The sequence below is a fragment of the Anticarsia gemmatalis genome, chromosome 24, assembly GCF_050436995.1.
Source record: "Anticarsia gemmatalis isolate Benzon Research Colony breed Stoneville strain chromosome 24, ilAntGemm2 primary, whole genome shotgun sequence".
Lineage (NCBI taxonomy): Eukaryota > Metazoa > Arthropoda > Insecta > Lepidoptera > Erebidae > Anticarsia > Anticarsia gemmatalis.
The window spans coordinates 6,136,736-6,164,014 of record NC_134768.1 but is presented as its reverse complement, the minus strand read 5'-3'; the positions used below and the strand labels follow the sequence as shown (position 1 = coordinate 6,164,014).

The 27,279-nt window shown below is 34.5% G+C and overlaps 2 protein-coding genes and 1 non-coding gene across 6 annotated transcripts in view; 1 reads left to right on the top strand and 2 right to left on the bottom strand.

The window, feature by feature from the left end:
• Nucleotides 1–6,243: 6,243 nt before the first annotated feature.
• On the bottom strand, nt 6,244–16,808 carry LOC142983747 (uncharacterized). 4 transcript variants are annotated; one of them, XM_076130768.1, is made up of 12 exons: nt 16,337–16,808; nt 16,221–16,269; nt 15,707–15,775; nt 14,253–14,447; nt 13,805–13,864; nt 13,636–13,719; nt 11,015–11,158; nt 8,391–8,525; nt 7,805–7,846; nt 7,511–7,522; nt 6,711–6,794; nt 6,244–6,375 (listed from the first exon to the last, which is right to left on the bottom strand). In XM_076130768.1, exons 1-12 carry the CDS (start codon nt 16,361–16,363, stop codon nt 6,314–6,316), a joined length of 963 nt encoding a protein of 320 aa, XP_075986883.1. In that variant the 5' UTR covers nt 16,364–16,808; the 3' UTR covers nt 6,244–6,313. The 4 variants fall into 4 exon arrangements, with proteins under 4 accessions (XP_075986883.1, XP_075986882.1, XP_075986884.1 ...); XM_076130767.1 differs by having other exon boundaries at nt 8,391–8,528; nt 16,337–16,805; XM_076130769.1 differs by lacking the exons at nt 6,244–6,375; nt 6,711–6,794; nt 7,511–7,522; nt 7,805–7,846; nt 8,391–8,525 and adding an exon at nt 9,875–10,065 and having other exon boundaries at nt 16,337–16,786.
• On the top strand, nt 15,279–15,351 carry TRNAV-CAC (transfer RNA valine (anticodon CAC)). Its single transcript has one exon. It is a non-coding gene; the product is annotated as a tRNA-Val (tRNA).
• A 1,056-nt stretch (nt 16,809–17,864) lies between the features above and the next one.
• Nucleotides 17,865–27,279, bottom strand: part of LOC142983748 (uncharacterized) — a 36,651-nt gene continuing 27,236 nt past the window's right edge. The window contains exons 8-15 of the mRNA XM_076130770.1: nt 25,405–25,413; nt 22,982–23,297; nt 22,338–22,469; nt 22,101–22,197; nt 21,626–21,793; nt 20,885–20,985; nt 20,075–20,139; nt 17,865–19,733 (exon numbers count right to left, since the gene is read on the bottom strand). Coding sequence (XP_075986885.1) covers nt 19,568–19,733; nt 20,075–20,139; nt 20,885–20,985; nt 21,626–21,793; nt 22,101–22,197; nt 22,338–22,469; nt 22,982–23,297; nt 25,405–25,413 — 1,054 coding nt within the window. The 3' untranslated portion in view covers nt 17,865–19,567. The remainder of the gene's footprint in view (nt 19,734–20,074; nt 20,140–20,884; nt 20,986–21,625; nt 21,794–22,100; nt 22,198–22,337; nt 22,470–22,981; nt 23,298–25,404; nt 25,414–27,279) is intronic.

The window sequence follows — 27,279 nt, the reverse complement described above, 5'->3', positions numbered from 1 at the left end:
TTCCAATTTATTTGTTAAAAATGTTTATATGATCTTTAAATTCGCGTTAATTATATTATTCGTGCGATCCACAAATAGTTGTTTCGGGTCTGAGGACTTACCATGTATCTTAGTTGACAACCAGTGTACGTCAAATTGATAGCCACCATGCAATACATTGCTTCTCTGACGTTACAAGTAAATCACTATAATCTAAGGAAGAAAACAATGTACACTGTAGTGGCTTTCAAATAGTTGTCAACTGAGATATGTGATAGCCCCTCAGGTTGTACTTTGTGTCCGTTGTTTGTATGTTTGTAAAAGTCGGGAGATGTCTTTAAAGAAAAGACACTCGGATTTCCACAAAGGTATTCGGTGCATACTCTGGTGGTATTACTAATAAACGTCGTGTAAGTGTCTGATTATATAATTCTAGAGAGCTTTGTCTTTTTCACTCATATACAGTATGATATTGTATGGCAATGACATCATAAACTATGCTACATAAACTACCAAAAACATACATAAATTTATTAAAAAGTAGCCTGTAGAATGTTTATTTGTTGCCAGTTTGCACGTGACCGATGGTTGAGACAGAGACAAATAAGATGGAACTAGATGATTGTTTTCCGATAGTAATATTTCTGTATTTTAGTTATGTGCTAAAATCGTGCTCATCATTATTTATGCTTTGATAACTTGAATACAAGTCTGTGGAAGCGAACTATCTATTTGACTAATGTATCTACCTGGCCGATATTCTGTTTAATTGAAACCAGCCAACTGTGTATAACTTCGTTTATAGTTACCAAGTGTGTGCACAATACACAGATATTTTCTTACTCTCATAGGCCGGTAGGACGGCTAAACCGACACGACCAATGAGAGATCAGGTGCATCGGCTTTGCCTGCTCTCCGAGGCATGGAGGTCTATTAACCTCATTTTTCCTCGTAAAAACTCACAAAACACTTTTTGGCCCGACCCGATTCGATCCTGAGACCTCTGCTTCGCATAAACTACCGAATGCACCACGGAATCAATGTTGTTTGGTTGGCTGAATGTTTGTTACACGATCACACCAAAACGATGACGAAGAGCCGATTTTGATGAAATTTGGTTCACATTCTTTAAAACCTAGATTGCCATACAGAATACGTTTTACCGACGAAAATATTTTTAGACAAACGAAGTTGCGGGCAAAAGCTAGTATTACTTTACCGCACGAAAGTACTCTAGACTGTCAGCTCACAATTTCACACTATCACGACTCGGAAGTGAATGGAAGCACGAGACGATGCAAATGCGTTAATTGAGTGGCCATGATGAAAGGGACGGTCAGTCTGATGCACTCAAAGTGTGATGGTCTTGCATTTCAGATATTGCTACAGTTGACATTTGAGATATAGTGTGCCTACGAGAGAATAAATTTTTACTTGGATTTTCCCATGGAAATGTGTAATTTTCCCCGGGGTAAGAAGATGCCTATGTCCTTTCTCGGGTATCAAAATATCTCCATACCAAATTTCATGCAAATTGGTTCAATAGTTTAGGCGTGATTGAGTAACAGACAAATAGGCAGACACATAGAAAGAGTTACTTTCGCATTTATAATATTAGTATGGATGGTATAAAATAGTAGTAGATATTTAGCTGCGTTCGGTGAGACTGGAAGTCAACCACAACATAATTGGAAAAAAGGTTCGGCTGTTGATGAACTTTCTATCCGATAAGTATGTTTTCTATAGAATATCTCAACTTACTATACTATACTATTATACTTACCTTAAAAGAAAACCATTACTGATTGCGCAAATGTTGAAAAACTTTACATTCTTTAAGGCCTGAGTTTGTTCTATAGACTTAAATGTTAATGTTTTTTGAAAACGAAAACACTATAAATCAACCAAACCCCATATAACCTTATTTACGAGAAACTCATATAAACACACGTTGCAGTATGTTTGTCTGTCTCTTACATCACGCGAACCTTGCACTAAACATACTACACCCTCGTCAAGACACCAGTACGAGAATTCGTGTTTGAAGGACCATTTTAAATGTTCCAGGTAGAAGCAATAAAAAACAGACAGGCAATTTTATATTACTATCGACTTTCGACGACTTGTGGCCTATAGACATTTTTGTATGAAAACCAAATCAGCGCCTCTAGCGGGAGTTGTTGGAACTAATTTTGCAGTACATTTTAAATAATTAAAATATTGTTGGACAATTCAAACATGGTCATTTGATTCCGAACGAAGCAGAGCTTGTACTATGGTAACCAGATAACTGATAGGTGCAGCGCAGATGACAGACTATCCGTGACGCATTTTTTACACAACGCGTGTGCGTAACTGCATATAATTGCATAGGTTCTATTTTCACGGACTAAAATGTGCGTCACGTATAGTCTGTCGTCTGCGCTGCATCATATACATACTTGTATACTTCTAAATACATACTTATATAGATAAATGTCAAATTAATAATCCTTCGTAAACTTTGCCAGATGATTTGCCAAGGGATACAAGGAGACACGAGATGGTTTTAGTCTGATTTATTGCGAGTATAACAAGTGCTTATATACTAACAAATACGTGAGAATGTTGCTGTGCTGTGCTTGTGCCCTATCTGTATACCTACGTGCTAATATTTATGTACGTGCTAATATGTACGACATAGTCGCTACATAAACCAATTTACGAGTAAATCATAAACACACAATATATTGTAGCTGTTCCTTACATCTTGTGAACCTTGCATTAAACTACACCCTCGTCAATGACACCGGTACGTGAGGAATCGTGTTAAGGGCAACTAAGTAAGGGTTACTAGTTTAAGGACTTGACCCGTCCTTCAGAACACATGTGAGGAGATTTTAAATGCTCCAGGTAGGTGCGATGTTCTATTGCATTATTGAAATCCGAAAACCAATTATCGACAAAACGATATTTAGTCTGACAATTTAGAGAAAATTTCATGACACATGAAGCTAAAACTATAGTAATCTGTAAATCAATGATACAAATTCATCCGCTCTCGATTTGAACTAATTTATTTAATACTAGCTGACCCGCGCAACTTCGCTTGCGTCATATAAGAGAGAATGGGATGAATGCGTCATAATTTTCCCCGTTTTTGTAACATTTTTACTGTTATTTCTTTCTTCTTTTAAATCGCTCTTGTATCGCGGGGACTTTTACAAACATACAAACAAAGGACACAAAGTACAACCAGACCCGAGACAATTATTTGTGGTTCGCACAAATAATTGTTCCATGTGGGAATCGAACCCACGACCTCCCGACGCAATGGTAGCGGCATGGCGACCTAAACCACTGCGCCACAGAGGCAGTCGAACTCCATAATACTGGACTCCAATTGCAATTATTATTAAACAATGAATCTCAATGGATTTGCAAACGCATATACCAGGTATCGGTGTCTCATAATCTCATTAATAATAAAAGCCTCTAATTAAGATTCTCAAAGGTTACCTACTTATTGCAACGTTCCTCTTGTTACCGTTCCAATTTTCACGATCCCATTATAATATAAAGTATACGCCGGTTTCAAATATAATAACGCTCAAATTGGGCCCGCTCCGATACTCGGAATTAACATAATTCGTACTTATTAAGAAATAATCTTAAAAGGCGAGCTTATTAAAATAATATAAAAGTTTTATTATAAGTTATAATGCCTTTTGTAAAGCTAATGATCAGTTGATAAGGAAATTTTTAATTGTGTGTATTAGTTACCTTAAGCGTATTTTTTTTAAAGTAGCTAGAGGCATCGTGTGTTAAAACTTCGGTGATAAAAGTGCTATTTGTTCCTACTGCTGATCATAAGGTCTGGGGTACGATTCCTGGGATTGTCACAGTACTATTGGTATTTTACCGGTCGTTTGTGTATCTGGTGATCATGAAGTCTCGGGTTCGAATCTGGTAAAGTATTTTTTTTATTTATAAATAAATAAATATAAATATTATTGGACAACTCACACACGGTCATTTGATTCCAAACTAAGCAGAGCTTGTACTGTGGTAACCAAATAACTGATAAACATACTTATATACTTCTATTCAAGTATGTTTATCAGTTATTTGATATAGATAAAATTGACAACCAGGCTCAGAACAAATACTCGTGCCCGTTACATGGCAATAGATACGCTCTATTTTCTTATAGGATTAATATTGTTGTGGTCAAGTTGTGTATTTTACATTCCTGTCTACCTTTAGGTATAATAGATATTATGTATGTAGTAATATTGATAGTATTTTTTTAAAAGACGTAGTGCTCGAAGCGTCGTTCGTTAAAACTTCTAAGATAAAAATAATGGTAAGATTGCACTTTATGGAGCTCGGTATTGAAGAATCTCTTTATGGAGAAACAACATCATTAGTAAGTCTCTTTGACTGTAGAAATGTTTGTTTATATAATATTAAGAAAGATATAGTAAAATAGATCTCAACAGCTTTATCGAGTTATTAGCATTCAAATGAAGAAGAAAAATAAGCTTAGTAAGATTTTGCAGTACATCAAAAATATAAATACCTTTCATCGTACGATAAGGAAGTATAGTTCCTTAAAGATTTTGTTTTTGTGAAAGTAAAGAGATGTACTTCAAATTTACAGAAAAAAACACCAACTAGTAAAAACAATACCACTGATAATATTTTTAACATATTAAAAAGTCAGCTAGTTAAACAAAATCTAATCTTTAAACTACTACTTAAATCTTTCTACGAAATAGTTTCAGTTACAACACACAATCCATCCACTGCAAGTCTCAGTTACCTAGCTAATGAGTACAATGTTACCAAATCGTAAGAAATTCTAAGCAAACCAAAATACACAAATGCTTTCAAAGTTACATAAAACCTCTCAAAACGCACCACGCCTACTTGGAGATTTTTCGAAAAAGGTTTCACTTATAAATCTGCGTTACTTTGTGCAACATAGATAAAGGCTTTTAGTGAACCGTGTCTAAGATGCCTTCACCGATAGGAATGATTTATTTAATTGCCTTCGTTAGGTCGTTGAGGTGATAAGTCAGAATACTTAGAGCTGTTGGAAATTAGGGCCTGATAACACGTTATAGTATAATTAAACTGTCCAAAAATATCTTTATAAGTAAAGGGCCCGTAAAGTAGGTAATTTGATAAGAAAAGATAACCAAGACAAATAAGAGAATCTTTGAAACTTAAGTGTGGAAACACTGCTTATGGATATAAAATGGTTTTATGCACCTGCTCCTCATTGCAAAATAATTTGGACAATCATCATAGAAATACAAAAAATCTAAGAAAACCAACAAAAAAGCAATTCTTTAAAACATAGTGCAACATAGTTAAAAAAAAATAGTGCCCGTAGTATTATATAAGCCTTAAGCAATATAAAATCTTTTACACCACTGCCGAAAGACAATCAAAACCATTTTAAAACAGACAAAACTAAAAGAACCGTCTCAATTTCCTACTGTTTACATAATTCGTTGAACGGCCATCCTCAGAATTGTACAAACACACGGAATGAAATCCTACATGTTATACCAACAAGATTGCTTTTACAGTTCCGACGGGCTTTGATTAAAAGTGAAACAGATTTTAGAGGTATTTTTAGAAGGTTCCCTCACCTAATTATGTTCGAAGGCCGGAAAATGAGCGAAAATCTTTCTACATTGATTTAAAAATGTGCGGGGAAAACTGCTCATACCTATTGATTTTTCTGCCAGAAAATTTGGCGAAAGTGAATTTGTTAACGTTTTTGAGCTAATAAATGGTAAGTTACAGGAGTCTTTACTCCTGTAACTTACCATTTATTAACGTTAACGAAAAGGAAACGCTGTTTACTTTACAAAAACGATATACCTACCTAGTTTAAAAGTGTGGTTGAAACAGTTGAAAATAGTATCGAGTGCATGGTTTAGTGCATATCATGTGCCATGGAAACAAGGCGTGATTTTACGATTGTACCTATCTATAATACAAATTTTTACTTAATAAACGAAGCTTGACGACGTCGCGCCCCTTCACCCGTAGCTCAATTCTCTATTACTATCGACTAACGACAACCGACCTGTCATCGAGAAATTTTGTATGAAAATCTGATCAGCGCCTCTGGCGGGTGTCGTAGAAACTTTTTTGGCAGTACATTCTAAATGTCAAAATTTCGATAACTAGCCGGTTGTCGGTAGTCTATAGTGGTAGAAAAATCGAGGTACAGATGTCTAGTGTTTACAATAAAACTCATAAAAGTACAATAACTTGACATTTATTATTATGTATACGTATAAAGAGTATCTTCTGTATCCAAAATATCTGGTATTTAGAGCGCGTGCCGTGTCAAATCTACTAGAATTTGATCTGAAAAACCATTATTGAGGCTTGCTGAAAAAAATATTTATTTTAGTACATACTAACTTATTTTGGTAATAGAGTTAACTAATAGGATATGTTTCCAAATCAAAAAAAAAAAATCCCCCTTTTGGTACTTCAAAAACTGGGAGATACTGTAAAATTTATTTATTAATTACGCTCTACTAATGGTCCTATACGCTAAAGGAACGCTCGTGTGTCAGTTTGTATCTCAGAATACCTATAATAATAAATACAGTTGAACAATTAATGACAGATAACCTGTCTATTAGGGGAAATTATCAGATAGTTAGGTATCCCGAAACCCGAAGGCTTTATTCCTATAACTAAAATCTTATGAAAAGTACCTCTATATTGTTTTCCTTTGTCTCTTATAATTCTACGACTTCGAGTTGGTACTGATAGATCTACGTAGTCTATCAAAATGTGACCTGAAAGAAAACGTAACTAAAGTTAGTTATGCAACGCTGAAATAAGTTACAACCTAAGTACTTTTTATTTGTTTTTGTAAAGACCTGAAGTCGGATTCTACACTTATCCAAACATTTAAAATAGAAGTTTATAAAATAACGTAAAATTTATACTTTTACGTCAAACGGCTTAACCTCTTAGTCATCATTTTTGGCCGAGTAATATAAGAGCAAAGTCGGATATAGGATAATAATTTCACAAGTACTGTACCTACATCTGATTTACTGAAACGTTTTTCATGTTATTTTAACCAATAGACAGTCAGTAATTCTTGAAGGTTTTAGTGTTTAATCTGTTAAGCTTAAACAGGGCAAAGCCAGGCGGGCAGCTAGTATAATAATAAAATCGAAATCACCGGAACATACCACACTATACCGCAAGGACCGATATTACATAGAAATTCCCACAGAATGGCACCGTTAAAGCAAATTGACCCACACATTGCACAAGACTGTTATGTAGAACATTATCATACATCGTTAACTATCAAACGATCCGTGGTATAGCTACTTTCTTATAATACGAATACGATATAAAGACGTGACCATGTGGGAGTAAACGACTACTGATCACGAGGTCTCGGGTTCGATTCCTGAGTCGGTTAAGTGCTAATGGGCTTTTCTTATCTATATAAAAATCAAAGGTGATAATTTGTAATAAATCAAGATATACTTACCAGCTGTGTCCACTGAAATCAAATTTGTAATATCAGACATGTTATTAAATTAAATAAAAATAAAAGGACTATAATTTTTAAAATAACCATTATTTTTCTACTGTGGGAAAATTAAATTTAGTTTACTTCCTTCTGACTTCTCTGGAAGAAGTGATATTATTTCTAATACACATATTACTTGGAAAAGTCATCGGTGAGTTGTTTTGGGTTTGATTGAACCCTTACTTAAGAGGCGAAAAGCTAGACCATTCAACTATGACCTCTCGCTAATATAAAACTAATAAAAGAACTTACTATCGATGTCAGTAATTAACACATTATTCTTCTTTTCTACGTCTGAAAGGTAATATAAATAATTTTAGTTTTCCAAGGTGCGGACAAACATGACTATCAAAAATGTATATAAAAATACTCATTTTCGCGAATAAATCATAACTAATTAGATCTCGTCTAAATGGAAAATACATGGGAAACACCACCATTCAGACAAAAAAATACCGTAAAAATCGGTCTGTCCAAATAATAATAATTTAGGTGACATAAAAAAATGAGTGGAATTGAAAACCTATTATTTAAAATCTTTGAGGCGCCCATAGCCAGTTGCGCTCACCGGTCGGTAAACGATCTGTGGGTTAAGCAAGCCTTGACGCGGTCACTCTATAGATGGGTGACCGCATAGTGGTATTTGAACTGGGCGTCTCCGTGCTTCGGAGGGCACGTAAAAAGTCGGTCCCGGCTGTTGTCTACTAAGATAACAGTCGTTAAGCCATGTCAAAGGCCTTCGGGCGGCTTGAACAACTTTGACACTAGGTTGACCACTAACCATACGATAAGAAGAAGATTTAAAATGTCGTAAAAAAAGTGCATTCGAATGTCTTACCATTGACTACAGGTCTTGTATACCGGTCCAGACTGGCCATAGACACGTGCCTGATGAGATCTCTCATGAACCCTTTCAACTCCGCCCTCCAGGTAGGCCCACGGTCTGATGCTCGGACCAACGTCGTATTCCTCGCTGCTAAACATTTCGCTAACATTTGCTACTGATGTATTGGGTATGTATATATTTCAGTAATCTATACTAATCTATACTAATATTATAAAGCTGAAGAGTTTGTTTGTTTGTTTGTTTGTTTGTTTGTTTGTTTGTTTGAACGCGCTAATCTCAGGAACTACTGGTCCCCATTTATCGAGGAAGGCTATAGGCTATATATCATCACGCTACGGCCATTAGGAGCGGAGCAGTAGCGAAAAATGTTACAAAAACGGGGAAAATTATGACCCATTCTGTCTTACGTGACGCAAGCGAAGTTGCGCGGGTCGGCTAGTAGCTTATATTACAGAACATGAGCTTCGCAAAGCTTCGAGCGTGTACCTACTAAATTTCATCAACTTTTAGGTCTTTTACTTTATTTATGCTAAATTTCATAAAAATCAGCCATGCCGATCTGCCGTAAAAGCAAAACAAAAATAATTCGGCTATTAATATTGTTTATACTTTTATAAAATTACAATGAACTATTACTAGGCTACTAGAAAGTCTGAGTTTTGCTATATTAGAGTTACCAAATGCAAATAACAGTTAGGTACTAGTGTTTTTTCAGTTTTATGGGGTTTGTAAATTGTTCTATAATATAATTTTAAAACATAATTTTAATGTATTTTTTACTTCAGTTGACTCATACCAACCCAAGTATTAGATAATAATTGTATACTGGCGCATGCATACGTACCTATACGGTATATGTGTTACTGTAAAAGCCCGAACGGTGGTAAATCCTAAGATTTACCGGTATAACCTAAGATTTACCAACTCGCAATGGTAAAAGTCCGAACAATTCTTTTATTTCGAACTTTTACCTATATTCACTTGATGATGTCGAGATGTCGCCGGAGCCCCGCTTCGCGGGGCTCCTCCTTCTGGGTGGTTGAAAAAAAAATAACCACGAAGGCTAAGGTGGGAGCTTCGCTTCGCTCGCTCCCACCTTAGCCTTCTAACCTAACCTACCCATGTCGCTTTGCCCAAAACTCCTTCTTTATAACTATGTCACAGTATATAATTATACCGTGAAATAGTTATAAACATAGTTATGAAGGAGGATTTTTTTATATATCGTAACATAGTTTTTAAACTCTGGCTTGTTCGGACTTTTACCATTGAGAGTTGGTAAATCTTAGGTTTTACCGGAAAATCTTAGGATTTACCACAGGTCGGGCTTTTACAGTAACATATGCACCACTAAATCACGAGATAAAGAACACTGACAAACTTTATTTCAAAAATAAAAACCAAAGTACAATATAAATATTTATTAACAGATTTATTAGCAAACAAAGGATTAATTTAATGTAAAATTTTGAAGAAAACAATGTATAATATTAATTCTGATCTTGCCTAACAGCGGTATTGTATCTAACAGGAAAGCCGTAGCGAGTACCTGTGTTATGTGGAATACTGGCTGTTTGAACCAGCGTATATTTTCCGAGGAATACTGTCATATTCGGTGTTTCGCTTATCTTCAAAAAGTAGGGAGAGATCGGGATGCTTATTGATACTGAAGCGCGATAGAGACAAATATTATTTTATAAGTTATGCATATTAAAATTTGTAAACTGTAGCGCGATTCTGTAAAGTCGGTATTGAATCGGTACTGTCGAGTATCGAAATTTTGACATTTAGAATGTACTGCCAAAATATTTTCTACAACTCCCGTCAGAGGCGCTGATCAGATTTTCATACAAAATTTCTCGATGACAGGTCGATTGTCGGTAGTCGATAGTAGTAGAGAATTGAGCTACTGCCGACATTGTAGGTATGATTAAACAAATATGAGACTTCGTAAATGCCTATTTACTAATATTTATTTAAAAATGATCTAAAATAAATACAATTGTGACTCGATCTTTCTGCGATATGTCACCATTACTAAATTTAACTTATTGTATGTTTCAAGTCTTAGTCTCACGCGAAGTTATTATAGCTATGTTACTAATAAACGTCATCAAAAGTAGTCAGTAAAAAACATGACCACTACAACGTAAATTTTGTAGAAAAAGGGATAGCGCGCACTAGTTATTTTTGTCACCGTGACTGTTGCGTGACTGTTACTGTGTACCAAAAAGTTTACCTTTACCCTTGGACCAAAAGTCACCCAATTGTCACGTATCCGAATGCGCGCACCTTCATTAACGATCATGTACACGGTGACAGTGACGCAACAGTCACGGTGACAAAAATCACTAGTAGCTCAATTCTCTAGTACTATCGACTACCGACAACCGAACTGTCATCGAGAAATTTTGTATGAAAATCTGATCAGCGCCTCTGACGGGTATCGTAGGAAATATTTTGGCAGTACATTCTAAATGTCAAAATTTCGATAGCTAGCCGGTTGTCGGTAGTCGATAGTGGTAGAGAATCGAGGTATAGGGCGCGCTATCCCATAGCTTTTAAAAACCAAATGTTCTATTGGTAGACAATAAATTATAAAAATGTTTACTTACTGCCAGTAATCTTAGAGTCGTCAATAGGGTCACTTTTGTTGTCTTGATTTTTGATTTCTTGATTCTTGTTTTCTTCATTTTTATTGTCTTGGTTCTTGTTGTCTCTCCGCTCTGGGTATACCAAGCGTTGCATCCTTAAAGAACCTGTAATTCATTGTAATGTTAAGCTGCCATTTATGTGCGGTGGTTAAGAAATATTTCTGCACGTTTTTACGTATTTAACTGCACGTGTGGCGCAGTGGTTTAAGCGGTCACCTCGCCGCAACAACCGTAGCGCCGCGTGTGATGGGTTCGAATCCCAATAGGGACAAATCTTTGTGTGAGGAGCACGAATATTTGTTCTGAGCCTGGTTGTCAATTTGTCTATATAAGTATGATTTAGAAGTATATTACGTATCAGTTATTTATCAGTTATTTGGTTACCATAGTACAAGCTCTGCTTAGTTTGGAATCAAATGACCGTGTATGAGTTGTCCAACAATATTTTTTTTTTATTTATTTCAATAACTACTGCACTTAAAACTTCAATAAACGACTACCTACCCCTATAACAAAAAAGTGTGATTTTATATGTATGTTTGTATGAGTGTTATAAGAACCGACACCGAACATTATAACCGTGTGAATGAATTGAAAAATTATATTGGCGGGGATTCACACATTTCTAGTGGAAATCCTTATGTTCGTGTTGCGCGCGTACGCCCGCACACGTAAAATGCGCTTACTTATGCATATAATATACGTGCACGAGAATAATATTTTTTTAAATTACCTCTATTCCGACGTCAGAGCAAATAAATAAAGGAAAATATTTATGAAAATCTACATCTAATAGTAAAGATAATCATATCTATAATAATTTTGTAACTATGCTTAGCTAGTCCCTTAAATGTGTCCTATCTCGATAATAACCCAACCATTTCATACGAATATTTAATAAATAATATTTTATCGTAAATGCCTATTCTATAAACCAGTTATAAAGAAAAGAAAACTGTAAGTAATACATACCTAATAAGCTTTTGCCCGCGGCTTCCACGCGAATGAAGAAAATTCTGAAACACATAGTTCCATTAAATGGAGTAAGAACTTATTTACTAGGATTTAAAATATAAATTCTCTTCTTATGTAATATATAATTTACAAAGCAAAAACAAGCTTAAAGTAAACATATAAAGCTGCAGCAGACGCGGGCAAAAGCTATAGCAATACATAAGATAGTTTATATTATGTGATTTAATTTTATACATAATAATTTATGGGACAATATTACCTCTTTCCAAAGCACAAAGCATCTAAAGATTTTAAACTGTTGCGACTTGTACACACCTTTAATTTTCAATCGCGATTAAGACCTGTTACATTATAATATCACAAAATATCTGATTACTAAAAAAATGTGACTTACATAGAATATACCTCAACTGAATTCTATTTCCTATTAGTACGTAATAATAATTAATTATTTATTCAATTGAAAATAAAGAATTTAATAGTGAGTAATAAAATAAATTTATCTAATATTCTATTAGATAAATTTTTTCAAGACAATTGAATTCACTGAATCCTTTAAGTCTTCAATTCTTATAACAGACTCCTTGACTTAAAACAACTGCCAGGGCTATATATAGAAACAGGAATTCTAAGATACTACATCACCATACATTTTCACAATATTTTAACGGGTTGGGTAATTATCGAGAACATCGAACGAACAAATTGTATACATTTTAAAATTTATTATACATCAAAGGTTAGTTCCACAGACAGTTTAGGATTGATTGTCTCCTCAAGATCAGCGCCTCCGCCTGACATACGAAGATCGGCTCCAATATTCGGAAGGCTATCGCGTAACCGACTTAGAACATCTTTGACATTGAAATTTAAAGAAGCTGGCTGTGTTTCAGAAAAATCCCTTGCAGTAGACTTTGAAGGTAAATTACCACGCAACATTCGCAAAATATTTTTAACATTAAAAAAAGTAGTTGGTGGCTCAGTAGTCGCGCTTTGAGAGACTATTTTTGAACCGATTTTGGAAAGACCACTACGAAGAGAATTTAATACATCATTGACGTTAAAAGAAATTGAAGCGCGCTGTGATTTAAATGTGTCAGACTTTGAATCCAGGACGCTTTTTAGTAAACTAGCTTTTTCTTTTTCGAAATTTAACTCAGGGATTGCGAAGTGATCGTTTTCTTTACTAAATTCATTTTCGAGTGAATGATCTTTTGCTTTTTCACTATTAGACGGTACTTTGGGTTTATCGAAATCTAATTCTGGGCTATCGTCCCGCTTTGGCGACGTCGTACTTTCTTCTTCAGCACTAGATTCGCTTTCAGGCGAGTTGTCAATTTCTTTTGCTACATTGAAATCAATTTTAGGCGAAATAGGTTTCTCTTCACGGGATTCTTTTTCGGGAGAAGCACTTGATTTTTCTTTGGTAATGTCAATTTTAACCACTGTTTTCGTTTCTTTGTCGGAGCTAGAATCATTTTCGGGCGAATTGGGACTGTCTTTACTATCATTATTGGTGTTTTTGGATTCCCTAACAATTTGTTTAGAATTATCATCGTCGCGCGTCACCTGGACTTGTCTTTCATTATCATTTTCATGAGACATACGTTTTTTTTGTTTAGGTTCAGATTTCACTCCTTTGTGTTTGCTGGACTTTCCCTTTTTCTTGCTTCCTTTATTCTTCTGTTTGTCTGTAAAGAAAACATAATGCAATTTGATAAAGCAAGAGACAAATGTTATTACGTCACAAATATTTCTTATTGTTAATTAACTTACGTTTAGAGTTTTCGCGTGCTTTCATAAAAGGAGCCGCTTCGGTAGGTTTGGAAGATGGATCTGAAATTCAGATATTATAAATATCTGTACGATTGTCGAGCACAATATTGATATGTCTGTCAGTTACTTAAGTGTGAACGAAATTGTAGGAAGGCGACGTATCTAGAAATAGGTTCAGATTTAAGTCCTACCACGCTGAGACAGGTTATTAAAGTACATCTACCGGCGAAGGTGGGTTCGCGTCTAATATTTCCTACAACATTTCAGCCGTAGGCTATGTTTTTTGGTCAATATATAGCCCGAATGTTCAACTCTTTCCAGGATGAATTAAAATTTCATTAAAATCCGTTAAAAAAACGATGACAGACTACCGTATATAAGTATATCTAACATTAGCACAGTTCGATATTCAATCTTATTCTATTGACATACAGCTCATAATTCTTACCTTGCTGTCGTCTCGAAGGCTTCACAATAGCATAGCCGTAGTTCTCAATGAGCCAGCCGACGAGCACACTCAAGTCTCTCGCGGTTTTCTGATCCCTTTCCTCGGAATCTTCATCTTCATCACCCGCTTCGATGTTGTTTATTTTTAATGGTATTACTTTCATATCTGAACTGTCTTCAGCTGTTAGTGCACGACCTAATATAAAAAAAAACATTTAGTGATATTTTTCCCTCGCTCGGGAGAAGACCACATTTTTTTAAAGACAACTCCCGCACTAAGAATTGCTCTTGTGTCGCGGGGACTTTTACAAACATACAAACAACGAACACAAAGCACAACCAGACCCGAGGCAATTATTTGTGCATCGCATAAACAATTGCTCCATGTGGGAATCGAACCCACAATCTCCCGATGCAGTGGTGTTGGCGTGGTGACCTGAACCACTGCGCCACGGAGGCAGTCATTGCACCAGAATCGTTCCCAACAGTGGGACAATAATGCGTTCTAAAAATTCTTTAAGTGCGTAGTACCTACTTCTAATCGGCAGCCCCGTATGACAAGAAGTAACCGGGATATGAATGAAGCAAAGAAGTTTGCAGAGATCGCAAAAACCCCACGGATAAAAAAGTATGTAAGTATCTAAGTACCTATGTACTTAATCTTATAACTTTATGTAGATACAGTAACTTTTTTAAACAAATTTTTATGATAGCACGATTTTGTACAGTGGTAGGCGGTATAATAACAAGTAGATATATGTACTAGCAACCGATTGCCATAAAAAATACTTAGGTACTTACATAAATTATCAGTTAAGTCCTACGAAATTCGCTAGAGACGCTAATCACTTTTTCATATACCTACAATATTTTGTCAATAGACAATAGTGGTAGTCGGAAGAAAATTTCCCTACAGTTTTACAATGAATTACTTACTATTGCATAATGCAACACATACTTCAATCATATAAATTGGTCACGTGGTACATTGCAGCTAGTAAATGACAGTTTCGCCGCTCAACATCAAGTTTCCGTAGTGTAGTGGTTATCACGTGTGCTTCACACGCACAAGGCCCCCGGTTCGATCCCGGGCGGAAACAGTGTTGACTTTTTGGCAAGTCATTTTACAAAACTGATATTTTAGATTTTCATACACTTCAAAAATTATCGTTTTTTATAACCATTATGTACAAAAATATTTTAATTATTTTAGTATATTATTATCATCTACTTGCTTTCCACAACTATCATTTTCTATTTATTATCAATTGTTTACCTATTTCTTTTATCAATTTGAACTATCAATTGTTTATTATTACGTAGATAAGTAGAATACAAAATGTAACTAGAAATTATTCTTAAAATAAAAGGTCCTATAGGTACATACCTCTTTTTTACTTACTTAGTTTCGACTTAAGTAGGTATAAGACGAAACTTTATTGTGTATATTTTTACCTGAAATATCAGCTTCTTCGGGCTCCGGTCCGCCTCCTCGTAATATCGGCTTGTCTCCATCCATAACACCTATTAAACGTTACATATATTATGATAGAAATTCGAGTCCAAACCTATTTTTTTTCGCTTCCGACCCGTGGTACAACTGCGATGTCCAACTGACTGTACCACGGGGAAGTAAAGTTATCCATGGTTCAACTGGTTATTCTATGTGGAAATATCTTTACTAATGGTTCAACTCGAGTGCGTTGTTATTTCCTTGGCCCAACTATTTGTACTACTTGGCATTGAGTGTATCTATGGAACAACTACTGCTAATAAACAGGAAAAGGTTATCAATCAATGCTGAAGTGCAATGCAATCATTACCTCTTTTGATGAGGCATGTGTCTAACGCAATTCGTCGATTGTATGTCCAATAGTTATATGTCCAACCTTTCATCGTTTTTTTCGTGAAAGCGAGACAGACAGACAGACTTATAATTTATAATGTTAGTAGGTATCAATTAACTTACTCGACCGATAACTTGGCCCATCATATCCAGCATTTACACTTAAAGGTATCTGAAAAAAACTTAATATTTCATAAAATTCCTTTTTAAAAATTAAATATAATTAGACAACAACATACCAAAACGAGTATATAAAATAAATCCATATTTAATAAAAGAAGGCAACAGTGTATCGTTGCATGATTTGAATTTTGATTAAGTTGATTTCAACGGAGATTGAAACAGCAGTCACTCGGAACAATGCAATTAGCAATAAAATCCTTTACATATTAAACGCAAAAAGATATCGACTAGAACACAAAAGTCTACATTGTCCACGTGCGGATGACAAACCAGCCACTGTAATGTGAATTAGCAATCCAGCTGTACAAAATAATATCCAGCGAATAAAAATGGCTGTTCAGTGACTAAAAATGACAGTAGAGCGGACACAAATTACTAATGCTTGGATCCAAAGTGAGTTTGATAGCAAATTATACACATGACTTGACAAATAAGTACCTGATAACGTGACTAACCAAAGAATACTTCAATGTCTATCAATTTAAAATTGTGCCCAATATTTAGTAAAATATTATATGGATGTATGTGAAACAAGTGCTAAGTAATTGTATTCAAATAAGTACGTTATATCTTTATATATATAATTCTTCTGTGAGTGTATGTCACTGAACTTCTCTTAAACGACTGGACCGATTTTGATGAAATTTTTTGTGTGTGTTCGAGGGGATCTGAGAATGGTTTAGATTCACAATTTTGTCCGCTGGGCAATGTTTTTTTATTAATTTCTAATTTATTAGACAGGACAACGTCTGTCGGGTCCGCTAGTATCATATAAAGTTTTACATTTTCAGTTGTATCAAAATACACTTTTTTTTTAATATACTCGTACTTGTTTATATATTGACTGTTTCAAAAAACAGTCAATATATAAACAAGTACGAGTATATAAAAAAAAGTGTATAATAAAGAATTACAGTACTTATATAAACAATTACATTAATATACGAAGATTAATCGCAGACTTATTGCCAGTCTGGTTTTTTGTTTATGCTAACAACCAAATTACTGATTTTGTATAGTCAATAAACTTTGATTAAGATTACTCGCTCAAGTAATAATAGTTGATGAATGAATGTAGGTAATTGCAAAAGGTAATTAGTAAAGCGTAGTTTTACGCATAACTTGATAAATTTACGCTGTTGTCGGACGCGTAAACTACTATAAAGTGGGAGTCACTAAAGTGGGAGTGATAAATACTGTACTCGAGCCTTTACAAACATGCGACATAATCAAAGTAACTTTATTAAGAGAAAGTCCGATTAAATGACATGACGTAGGTACTTAGTTTGGCCGTTTGTAATAGCCCGAGTATAGCAAGTGGTTAAGTTAATATGATCTAAATGAAATAAGAACAAGGTTCATTTTGTTTTGTATATCTTTATATATATAATTCTTCTGTAAGTGCGTATGTCACTGAACTTCTCCTAAACGACTGGACTGATTTTGATGAAATTTTTTGTGTGTGTTCAAGGAGATCTGAGAATGGTTTAGATTATTAAAAAAAGTTTAAAATATTTAAATTAAAGACGTGTAGACAGGACAACGTCTGTCGGGTCCGCTAGTTAACAATAAAACAATATTTTCAAACACCCATTTTTTTTATAATTTACAAACATTCTTACGAACACTATGTCATTGTATACAACATAAAACTACTTACATATAAAAATTAAACTTCTCGAAAATAAATTTCATTTATTTCATTTGACAAAATGAACTGTGTGGACGTTTAACGAGTAGAATAAAATTTTATATTTTTCAATAATTTATGACAAACTTAATAATTCTTAAACACTGAATTTCTCCTACGCTAACGGAAGTTGCGTATACGAAAATATATACCGTTTTTTACAAATTTCTTTAACATTAACATCTATGTTATTTTAACAAAGATGAAACACTAAATATACATAAGAATAAATAAAAATTTTATACGTGTGTAGGAGAAATTCAGGCCTTAATGTCGCATAGTTTTTGCACAGTCCATGAATACTCAATAACAGTAGAGTTAGATTCTTCTAACATTAATAAGAACTTTAGACAGCCATCGAAGATATGAGAGACTAGGATAATAAATTAATAAAAAGAAAGGACTACATACATAAATAAATAAATTTATGATCCATACAGAGCTTGTACTATGAAAACTGTATACGTACTTCTTCTAAATACATAAGTAAATAAATAATTGAAGTGACATCCAGACTTTGAACAAATACTCATCACACAAATATTTGTGTTTTAGTAGAAATCACAATGCGTTTGAATGTCGAGATATAAAGTAAGAGGCTGATTAAGACAAAGCATTCGTTATAGTGTTGAGGTGACGCACTATAACAAATGCACCAAATATGCCTTAAATATGACAAGAAACTAATACGTGGCGTATCAGTGAGGCTCGCTTCACACATATTTGGTTAGGTTAGCCGCACGGCAAAACCTAAAGTGTGAATGGACCCGATCGGCATAAGCCAAACAATTGAGTCGAGTCTGTTTTGTTGTTCGATAAATATTGCCGAACCGAACATGTGTAGCAAGCCTTATAGTCATAAGGAGAGTAATACGACCATTGCACCAAACTTAGTATACGAAAAGGAAAATTAATAATGTGTCCACTATAACCATGGTACATAACGCCTATATGTGGCTATGGCATGTTGCGTATCCAATAAAATCCAATTATAATATTAGAGTCACTGCAATGTAGGGTAAACATTAAGATATTTCAGTGTAAGTGTATTTCTAACGGTAAGCTGAGGCACTAATCGGTCAGAGAAACAGTATATTTCCTATTGATTCTAAGACTAGTTATAGCACTCAGAAGTTTAAGGGCCAGTTTTAGTTTATAAATAAGTGCCATACCACAAATGTATTAAAACATCTGCCATAATACTAATAGATGCCCAAAAATGGTAGAACCCAGCCTAAGTGTTTATTCAATCAAAAATGTGGTCAAAAACATAATTTCAAATTGCTTTCAAATGTTAAATAGTGTATTTTCAAGTCCACATTGTACGTCTTAGAAAATTATCATATATGTGCTACAGAGCTTATTATCAATGCATTTCGGGAGTGACTTTCAAGTTGAGCCGCTCACGCCCTCTAACGTCTCGATAACTAAACTCCCAATAGTGTTCTCTAGTAGCTGATAGATGTCGCTAGTCAGAAACATAATCTCAAATTGCTTTCAAATTTTATATCATGTAATAATAAGTCCACATTGTACTTCTTAGAAAATTATCAAAACAAATCTTATTAGTATGTCCTATAGAGCTTATTATCAATTATCAATGCATTTCGGGAGTGACTTTCAAGTTGAGACGCTCGCGCCCTCTAACGATCTCGATGACTAAACTCCCGCTAGTGTTCTCTAGTAGCTGATAGATGTCGCTAGCTGAACGGACGGGCTTGCCGTTGATTGATGTTACGATGTCGCCCGGTTGGAGACCACCACTGCGAAGAAAATTAAAGTTTACTGTACATTGCTATATTTTTTGAAAATAGTGTGTAAAAACATTTAGTACTTTTAACACTGTATGTTATAGTTGGAATGTATTTTCTTAGTAAAGAAGTAGCACTGGAGGAATATTTTATCTCGAAGAATAATCTTGTTATTTTATTGCTAATCCATCAAAGCTACCCATTTTTGACAGGTTGTAGTAGGTAACATTTAATTTTAAACAAAAATCGAACCCAAGAACTAACGCAAAGACTTAAGCATTTGAGTGATATTACCCTAATAATAAGCATTTTACTATATTCTGATATACATATACACTTCATATTTTACTTACTTGTAAGCAGGTGATCCTATGATGACTTTCCAAACTAGAATTCCATGCTCGATGTCTGAAGGCATCTGAAAATATTATTGTTACAATTTAGTACAAGAAATTATGGTTAAATTTTGAAAAAAATGCTGGCTTGAAAATCTTTTTTGTATTCAGATTATCATTCGGGGGCTGTTAGTGAAATTGAAAAAAAAATATGTCAGAAAGAATCTGTTAGCTGTCACTAAAGACAGTTTAGACAGTTGGTAACCTCAACTATGCCTATTCTGCCTCTTTGATGGCCATAAGTTTCAGAGTCAATTTATTTATTATCTAAAATATTTTACATTTCAGAATTCTTAAATAATATTGACCTTAACTTGTTTTCTCAAGTATTTACCCAATTTGAATACCAAAGCTTATAATATTGTATCTACAATAACCGTCCCACAGACAACATTTAATTTCTATTACAGGAACTTGGGGCTTGATTCAAACTTTATCTATACTAATATTACAAAGTTGAAGAGTTTGTTTGAACGCGCTAGTCTCAGGAACTACTGGTGCGAATTGAAAAATTTACTGTTGGATAGGCTATTTATTGAGGAAGGCTATAGGCTATATAACATCACGCTACGACCAACAGGAACAGAGTACCAGTAAAAAATGTTACAATAACGGGAGAAAATATGATCCGTTCTCTCTTATGAGACGCAAGCGACGCTAGTTTTTAACAAAATTTTGACCTGTTTAATCCAAGTTTTTAACTATTTCCAGCTAAATTTGATTACAAAATCCACATTTATTTTATTAGTTTGTATTTTGACCACTTGCCTCAGGGTTCCTCATGCGTAGTTCCATGACGATATTAGGTGTTAACGACAGCATAGTGATGCCGAGGTACCGGCGAGACACTTGAGGCGACTTCGTTTTCCCTGTAGAACGATCTAATTATCATGCAGTATTAACATATTGAATAAAATGTAAGGTATTCCATTTTTATTCCAGCTATTTAGTTGTTAGAAGCGCTGACGACACATATGATTAGTGACGTAACACAATATGTTTTTCGAAGGATAGCAGATGATGTTAGATTTTGTTATCATTACTTCGTATCGTGGCACACGCTTTCGGCGCAGTTGCGTTGGTCCCACTGGGCTAGGACGAGATGGTAGTATCATTAAAAAGGAAATAATGAAAACTGGAATAGTTTGGGTTCAAATTAATTGGTGGAGAGAACATTGCGACGGAAGTAAGATAGGAGTTAGAGAAAGTTAGTTTAATAAACTTAGTTTACTGAATTTATAGATAGGATATCAGATAGATTTTAAGGCAAAGCCAGTTAGACATCAAACCCATCACATACAGTTGACTTTTACATAAATAGACAATATTATTTTTTTGGATCATATCAAAACAAAGCAAAAAAAAAATAACGCGTAATGACATTTATAACAGAGTTTTTTACATTATCAGTAAATGAAATTAGTTGAAAAAGAAATGTTTTCAAAGCATAAAAAAACATTCAAACAAAACAGAAACCCGGGCCACATATAAATAAAAAGAAATACTCACTTTTAGAAAGGAACTCTTTCACATAATCAATAGGTATAGCAAATGATATACCGGAGGTGACTTTCATGCTGTTGATGCCTATTGCTTCTCCATCTAAGTTTACTAATGGACCACCGCTGTTACCGAATGTGATTGGAGCATCGGTTTGGATGTAGACCATGTCTTTGCCTGGAATTGTTAAATTATATTATTATAGTATTTCGAGTATATGGTATTGTACTAGTATTGTGTTTGGAGTGAGTTCAGTCTTGTAATGCATAGAACAAAATTTTAATATTTGTTTGAGCAAAAACTTCATAAGGCAAAGGTAATATCAATATTACATAATTGGAATAAATAATAAAGTTAAAAGAAAGGGAAAATGAGAACATTATTTTTATAACTCCAACTTATTTGAAGTATGTCCTTAAGAATTATTTTGTTAGCCTTAACACATTTCCATTACCAATTTTCTGAATAGGATTGAAACACATACCTCTTAATCCAAGTTCTTCACTAGCTCTCTGAGTAGAACTCACTACTCCTGCTGTAACCGTGTTGCTCAATGCTAACGGGCTGCCCATAGCCACCACCTGCAAATTGATTCATACAAACATAATTATTATAGATTCACTCTCACTTCTCAAGCTTCTCTACACATCACTACTTAAAGATTACAATCACAATATTTGAAAATAAATCTTGCAACTGAATAGTAATTATAAATACAAACCCACTCGCCAGGCTGTATGTCTGCAGATGAACCAAGCTTCATTGTCGGTAGCCCTTTCACAGGGATGCGGAGAGTTGCCAAGTCTGACTTTAGATCTACATCTTCTACAAATCCTGTGTGGATGGATCCATCCTAGAATAAGGTACAAAAAAGTCTTTTGATAATACCGTTAGATATCATCCGAATAATATGCTTATTTTTTTGATGACAAACAAAATATGAATAGGTTTCGGAAATCTTGTAAATTGTTTGTGTATTTTCAGATGGTGTTTTTAAAATATTGTTTTCACTAAATGTTTTATAGGCATACAAGACTTGATGCTTTTAATTACTGTAACACTCTCAGATCAGAGAGGTGTTACAAATATCCCATAGTAATTGAAATTCCCAGTTTTCTTGAAAGTGCCTAAGTGACAAAAGAACTGTCACTCTAATTGCAGTCAACAATATAGAAAGAAGACACCATGTATGATGCAATAAGAATACTATTTAATAACAAAAAATAAAAGTAATCTTAATCGCGTGATATTGATTGATGACTGGAAATCCAAATGTGTTTCAAGATACTAGAATTAAATTCAGAGATAACTTAGCAATTTATGAAGAAGCATTGCACAAGAATTAGATACAATAACATCACTCACCATCAACCGTACATTGACTATAGCGTTAGGTTTGTTCACCACGACGTGAGCATTCGTCAATATCAACCCATCTTCCTTTACAATGAACCCAGACCCATTAGACAACGTCACAGGCTGACCAGAAAACAAGTCGAGTCTTCTACTGTCTTTAATCTCTATATACACTACCGAAGGCGCCGAAACAGCCACCACATCAGCAATAAAGTTAAACTTCTGCCTCCTACCCTTCAAATCACCCTTAAATTCAGTCGCAGCAAACAATTTTTCTTTCAAACTAAAATAACCTATAACTCCGGCCGCCGCCGCGAGAACTCCACTAAAGTAACTATTTCTACTATCACGACTGTATTCATAATTATTAGAAGCTTTTATCACACGACAGGAACATCTATAGTTTATATTTAACACAGGTTTTATTTGAATTAACCGAGAAAATCTCGAGATATTCATTGTTGATACTGAAATTGTCAATACGACTGCACAAATGTCACTGTCAAAAATTGCCAATGAATGAATGAAACCTTGTTGTGCCGAACACCTTAAAGCGCTATTTAATAGCTGCTCTGCTATAATATGCTATAACGTTATTATTAAAGACTAGCTGACCCGCGCAACTTCGCTTGCGTCACGTTAGAGAGAATGGGTAATAATTTTCCCCGTTTTTGTAACATTTTTCGTTACTACTCCGCTCCTAATGATCGTAGCGTGATAATATATAGCCTATAGCCTTCCTCGATAAATGGGCTATCTAGCAGTGAAAGAATTTTTCAAATCGGACCAGTAGTTCCTGAGATTAGCGCGTTCAAACAAACAAACAAACTCTTCGGCTTTATAATATTAGTATAGATTTGAACGAATGACATTTTTAAACTTCATTCATTATCATTGCGCCTTTTAACGATTAGGCGGTCATCAAAAACCAAGACGACATAACTTTAATTTTAGTTCAATAATTATCGGATTGTTCTGAGAATTACAAAATAAATCATAATAATAAATCTGCAAAATATCGATATTTATATCAGCTGAGAAAACAAATTAATAAAATAGGCAAACTAAACAACACCTAGGATTACGCAAATCTACCTAGGTATTTATCTATCTAGATTTTATCATTCAGCTCATCAATTCTTTGAATTTGTATTAGGGTAAAACCCCCAGTAGTCGGCCCCCAACCAGTAGTCAGCCTTTACAGGCTTTATATCCATATAATTAGTGTCGAAAATAGTAAAGACCAATAAAATAATCATTAATCGAATCTGTATATTCTTATTGACTAATATGCACAATTACGATTCGATAGCATGGCAGGTTAACGTGTTACACTCATTCTTATGAACTGCCATCAAAGACATGGCCAAAAACGTCGCCATTGCTATTTTTTTGTTAAGGATTCGTGTTTTAGTTCTTGGCATGTTTTTCAATGAATTTGATGTAATATGGAACGAATTGATATTTTATGCTAGTATTTAATAGTTTATGTTCGATAAAATCATGCATTGCAGGCGTTTTATTTGTCTTTTGTATTATAAATTAACGTGGCCGACTATTGGGTTTCCAAATTATGAGGTTGATCCAGTAATCGGCCATGGGTGGCTGACTACTGGTTTTCTTGCAATTCTCATATATGTGGTTGAAATTAACAGGGCGAATAGTTCTCAATTTAACTATTGCGTTGAGCTAAACTCTTCTAAGACAAAAATCGTATTTTACCAGTAGTCGGCCGCATATAAAGTCAGTGAATTTCATGAGGCCGACCATTAGACCTACATATTCCATAGTCGGCCGTCAGTTTTGCTAAATGAAATTAGGTCTTAAATCCTTTCATTATGGTTCAAATTTGTGGACGGCTATGTTGGCACAAAACTTAGTTACTTGTTTTCGAATACTATCATATCAAAAAGACCAAAAGATCTGTATAAAGAGGAATAATTGTCATGTGCTATGGTGGCGATCAAAACTGTTATGAAAATCATGGAAACGAGTCGAGTACTTGGCATTTCACACATTATTATGACACTACAAGTCCGAAATCGTTTAATAGTCTCATAAATGCCCCGTACCATTAAGCTAGACTAAGTGCACTCCCAAAAACAAATGACTGCCCTAAGAAACTGGTCACGATATGCTGGAATTAGCTTCCAGTTTCACCGGATGCAGCTGAATACCAGTGTTTTACATGGAGCAACTGCCTATATGACCTCCACAACCCAGTTACCTGGGCTATAGCCCAGCTATAGCCTGGGCTATAGCTATAGTCGTGGTATACCACGACTACCATAAGACTGGTTATCAGATTTTCAAGCTTCTGACTAATGGCAACGATTGCTAGAGATCCTTGAATGCCCGCCGGGACCTACAATTTACAATGCCTTCCGAAACACGAAGGAATTTTGGGAAATGAGAAAAGAAAGGAATGATACCAGTTACTTCTATCATCTACCTTCTATTTCCTAGCCTACCATTGACTTATGTATCAACACATCAAGAAAGCTAACATAGTTTTATAAAAGACAGCATCTTTTGTAGAGTGGGGAGAGTTGAGAAACAGAAGGAATAAAGGAACAGAAAATAAACTTTTATCGCTGTGAACCTTGTGAAGAAAGATTAACTAGAAAACATTTAAAAATCAATTACCTAAGTGCTAATAACTATAACTTTAAATCTTGAAAACCCCCGATTTCACAATATATTTTTTTATTTCATACTTTTTATAGGTTGGTGGTTAGGTTAAGCCATTCTAACTTTCCCACCACCAACTTTCTCAGCATGCGAAGCCATTTGAGACCCCGTCCGAGTAAATTTGCAGACATTCGGTTAATCTCCCCACTTTAACCCCCCACAACTTTTAAACGGCTCCACCGATTTTCATCAAACATGTCTATAAACACTCGCACATAAGTCACCTTTAATTAATAAAAACTAAATTGAAATCACTGCATCCTTTCAGGAGTTATGATGCCATAGACAGACAGACACACAGACAGACACGTCGAACCTTATAACACCCCTCTTTTTGCGTCGGGGGTAAAAATGAATGGATATATAAATTGTACTGCATGGTATTATTGCAAATGTGCTTCATTTCCTGGAGATTTCAATAAAAATATATTTAAAATAGAATATTTGTATTGAGTAAATAAGAGGCTGACTACTGGGTAAGACATGGCTGACTACTGGCGACATGGGGCTGACTACTGGTAAAAAGTGCCATATTTTGTTTAATGCGGATTTTTTCCATAATAATCTTATGAATATGATATTTTGTTAATTTTTTCTTAAAGTTTAATAAATTACCTTTCATACAATGACTAATGATTTTACATCTAGTTGTAAATGTTAAAAATATGGCTAAATCAAATTGACATTTTCACTAAAAGGCTGACTACTGGGTGCTTTACCCTACCTACATATAATATTTTGATGACGAAGCATCATCGATGCAAATTAATAGAATCTAATCACAGACTAATGTGGACATTTTAATGTTTATTAATCTATTTTGTCATTCCGGTTTTTCATTAACGGAAACTGGAATAATTTAGGCATAAGACCGGTCATTTTAATTGAGTAAATAATCATTTAAAAAGAGCACTTTCATTAATGTGACCTTCTACAAGATAAACAAGTGGGTTCGTGGAAAATGTATGGAAGTTCTTAAAATACCTACCAGAAAGAAAGCATAATATTTACTCGCCCTTGCTTTGTTCGAGTTGACCCATAGTTAGGGCTAAACCAACAGAGGAACTAGTTTACCAAGTCATGAAGTACAATTTATGTTCAATAAAAGATCGCAATCCGCAAATAGTGGTGGGCTCAAAATAAGGTCAATGCTAATATAGTGAAGGTCAGGAATAAGCTTCCATAACATCACGCTTTTAGTTTCCTAAAAGGATAAACAGTTAGATTGGAATATAGGTAACTGTATTTGTTTCAAAATACTTGTTAGAATGATTTAAGTAGGTATTGCCTTAAGTCATTAGTAAATCAAAAAGTAAAATAAAATTGACATTTCGCCACTATTTTATCCGATGCGGCGTATCGAACCGAAGACCTTGCCACCCATTTGTTAGGTAGTTATTAACTTTTCTTATAAATAAACAATACTACCTACTCAATTTTATAGCTGTTATATAATTTTATAGACACCAATTTGCATTTGATTATAGAAATTCAGGTTTGATATTGTTCTAGAGCTTTATTGTTGTTTGAATAAAAACAACTGCTTCGTCACATTTATTTGTGGCCCATTAATTCCGTGCAAAAGAACAAAATAATATTATTGACTTGAAATTCCT

Bases quoted from the DNA above. Each gene is read 5' to 3' on its own strand.
- LOC142983747 (XM_076130766.1), bottom strand. From the start codon at position 16,363: ATGGATTTATTTTATATACTCGTTTTG. The intron at 14,448-15,706 runs GTAAAAATATAC...TTTTTATATTAG, and splicing joins CGAAGAAGCTGATATTTCAG to GTCGTGCACTAACAGCTGAA. The intron at 13,720-13,804 runs GTAAGTTAATTA...TTTTCTTTACAG, and splicing joins AGCACGCGAAAACTCTAAAC to ACAAACAGAAGAATAAAGGA.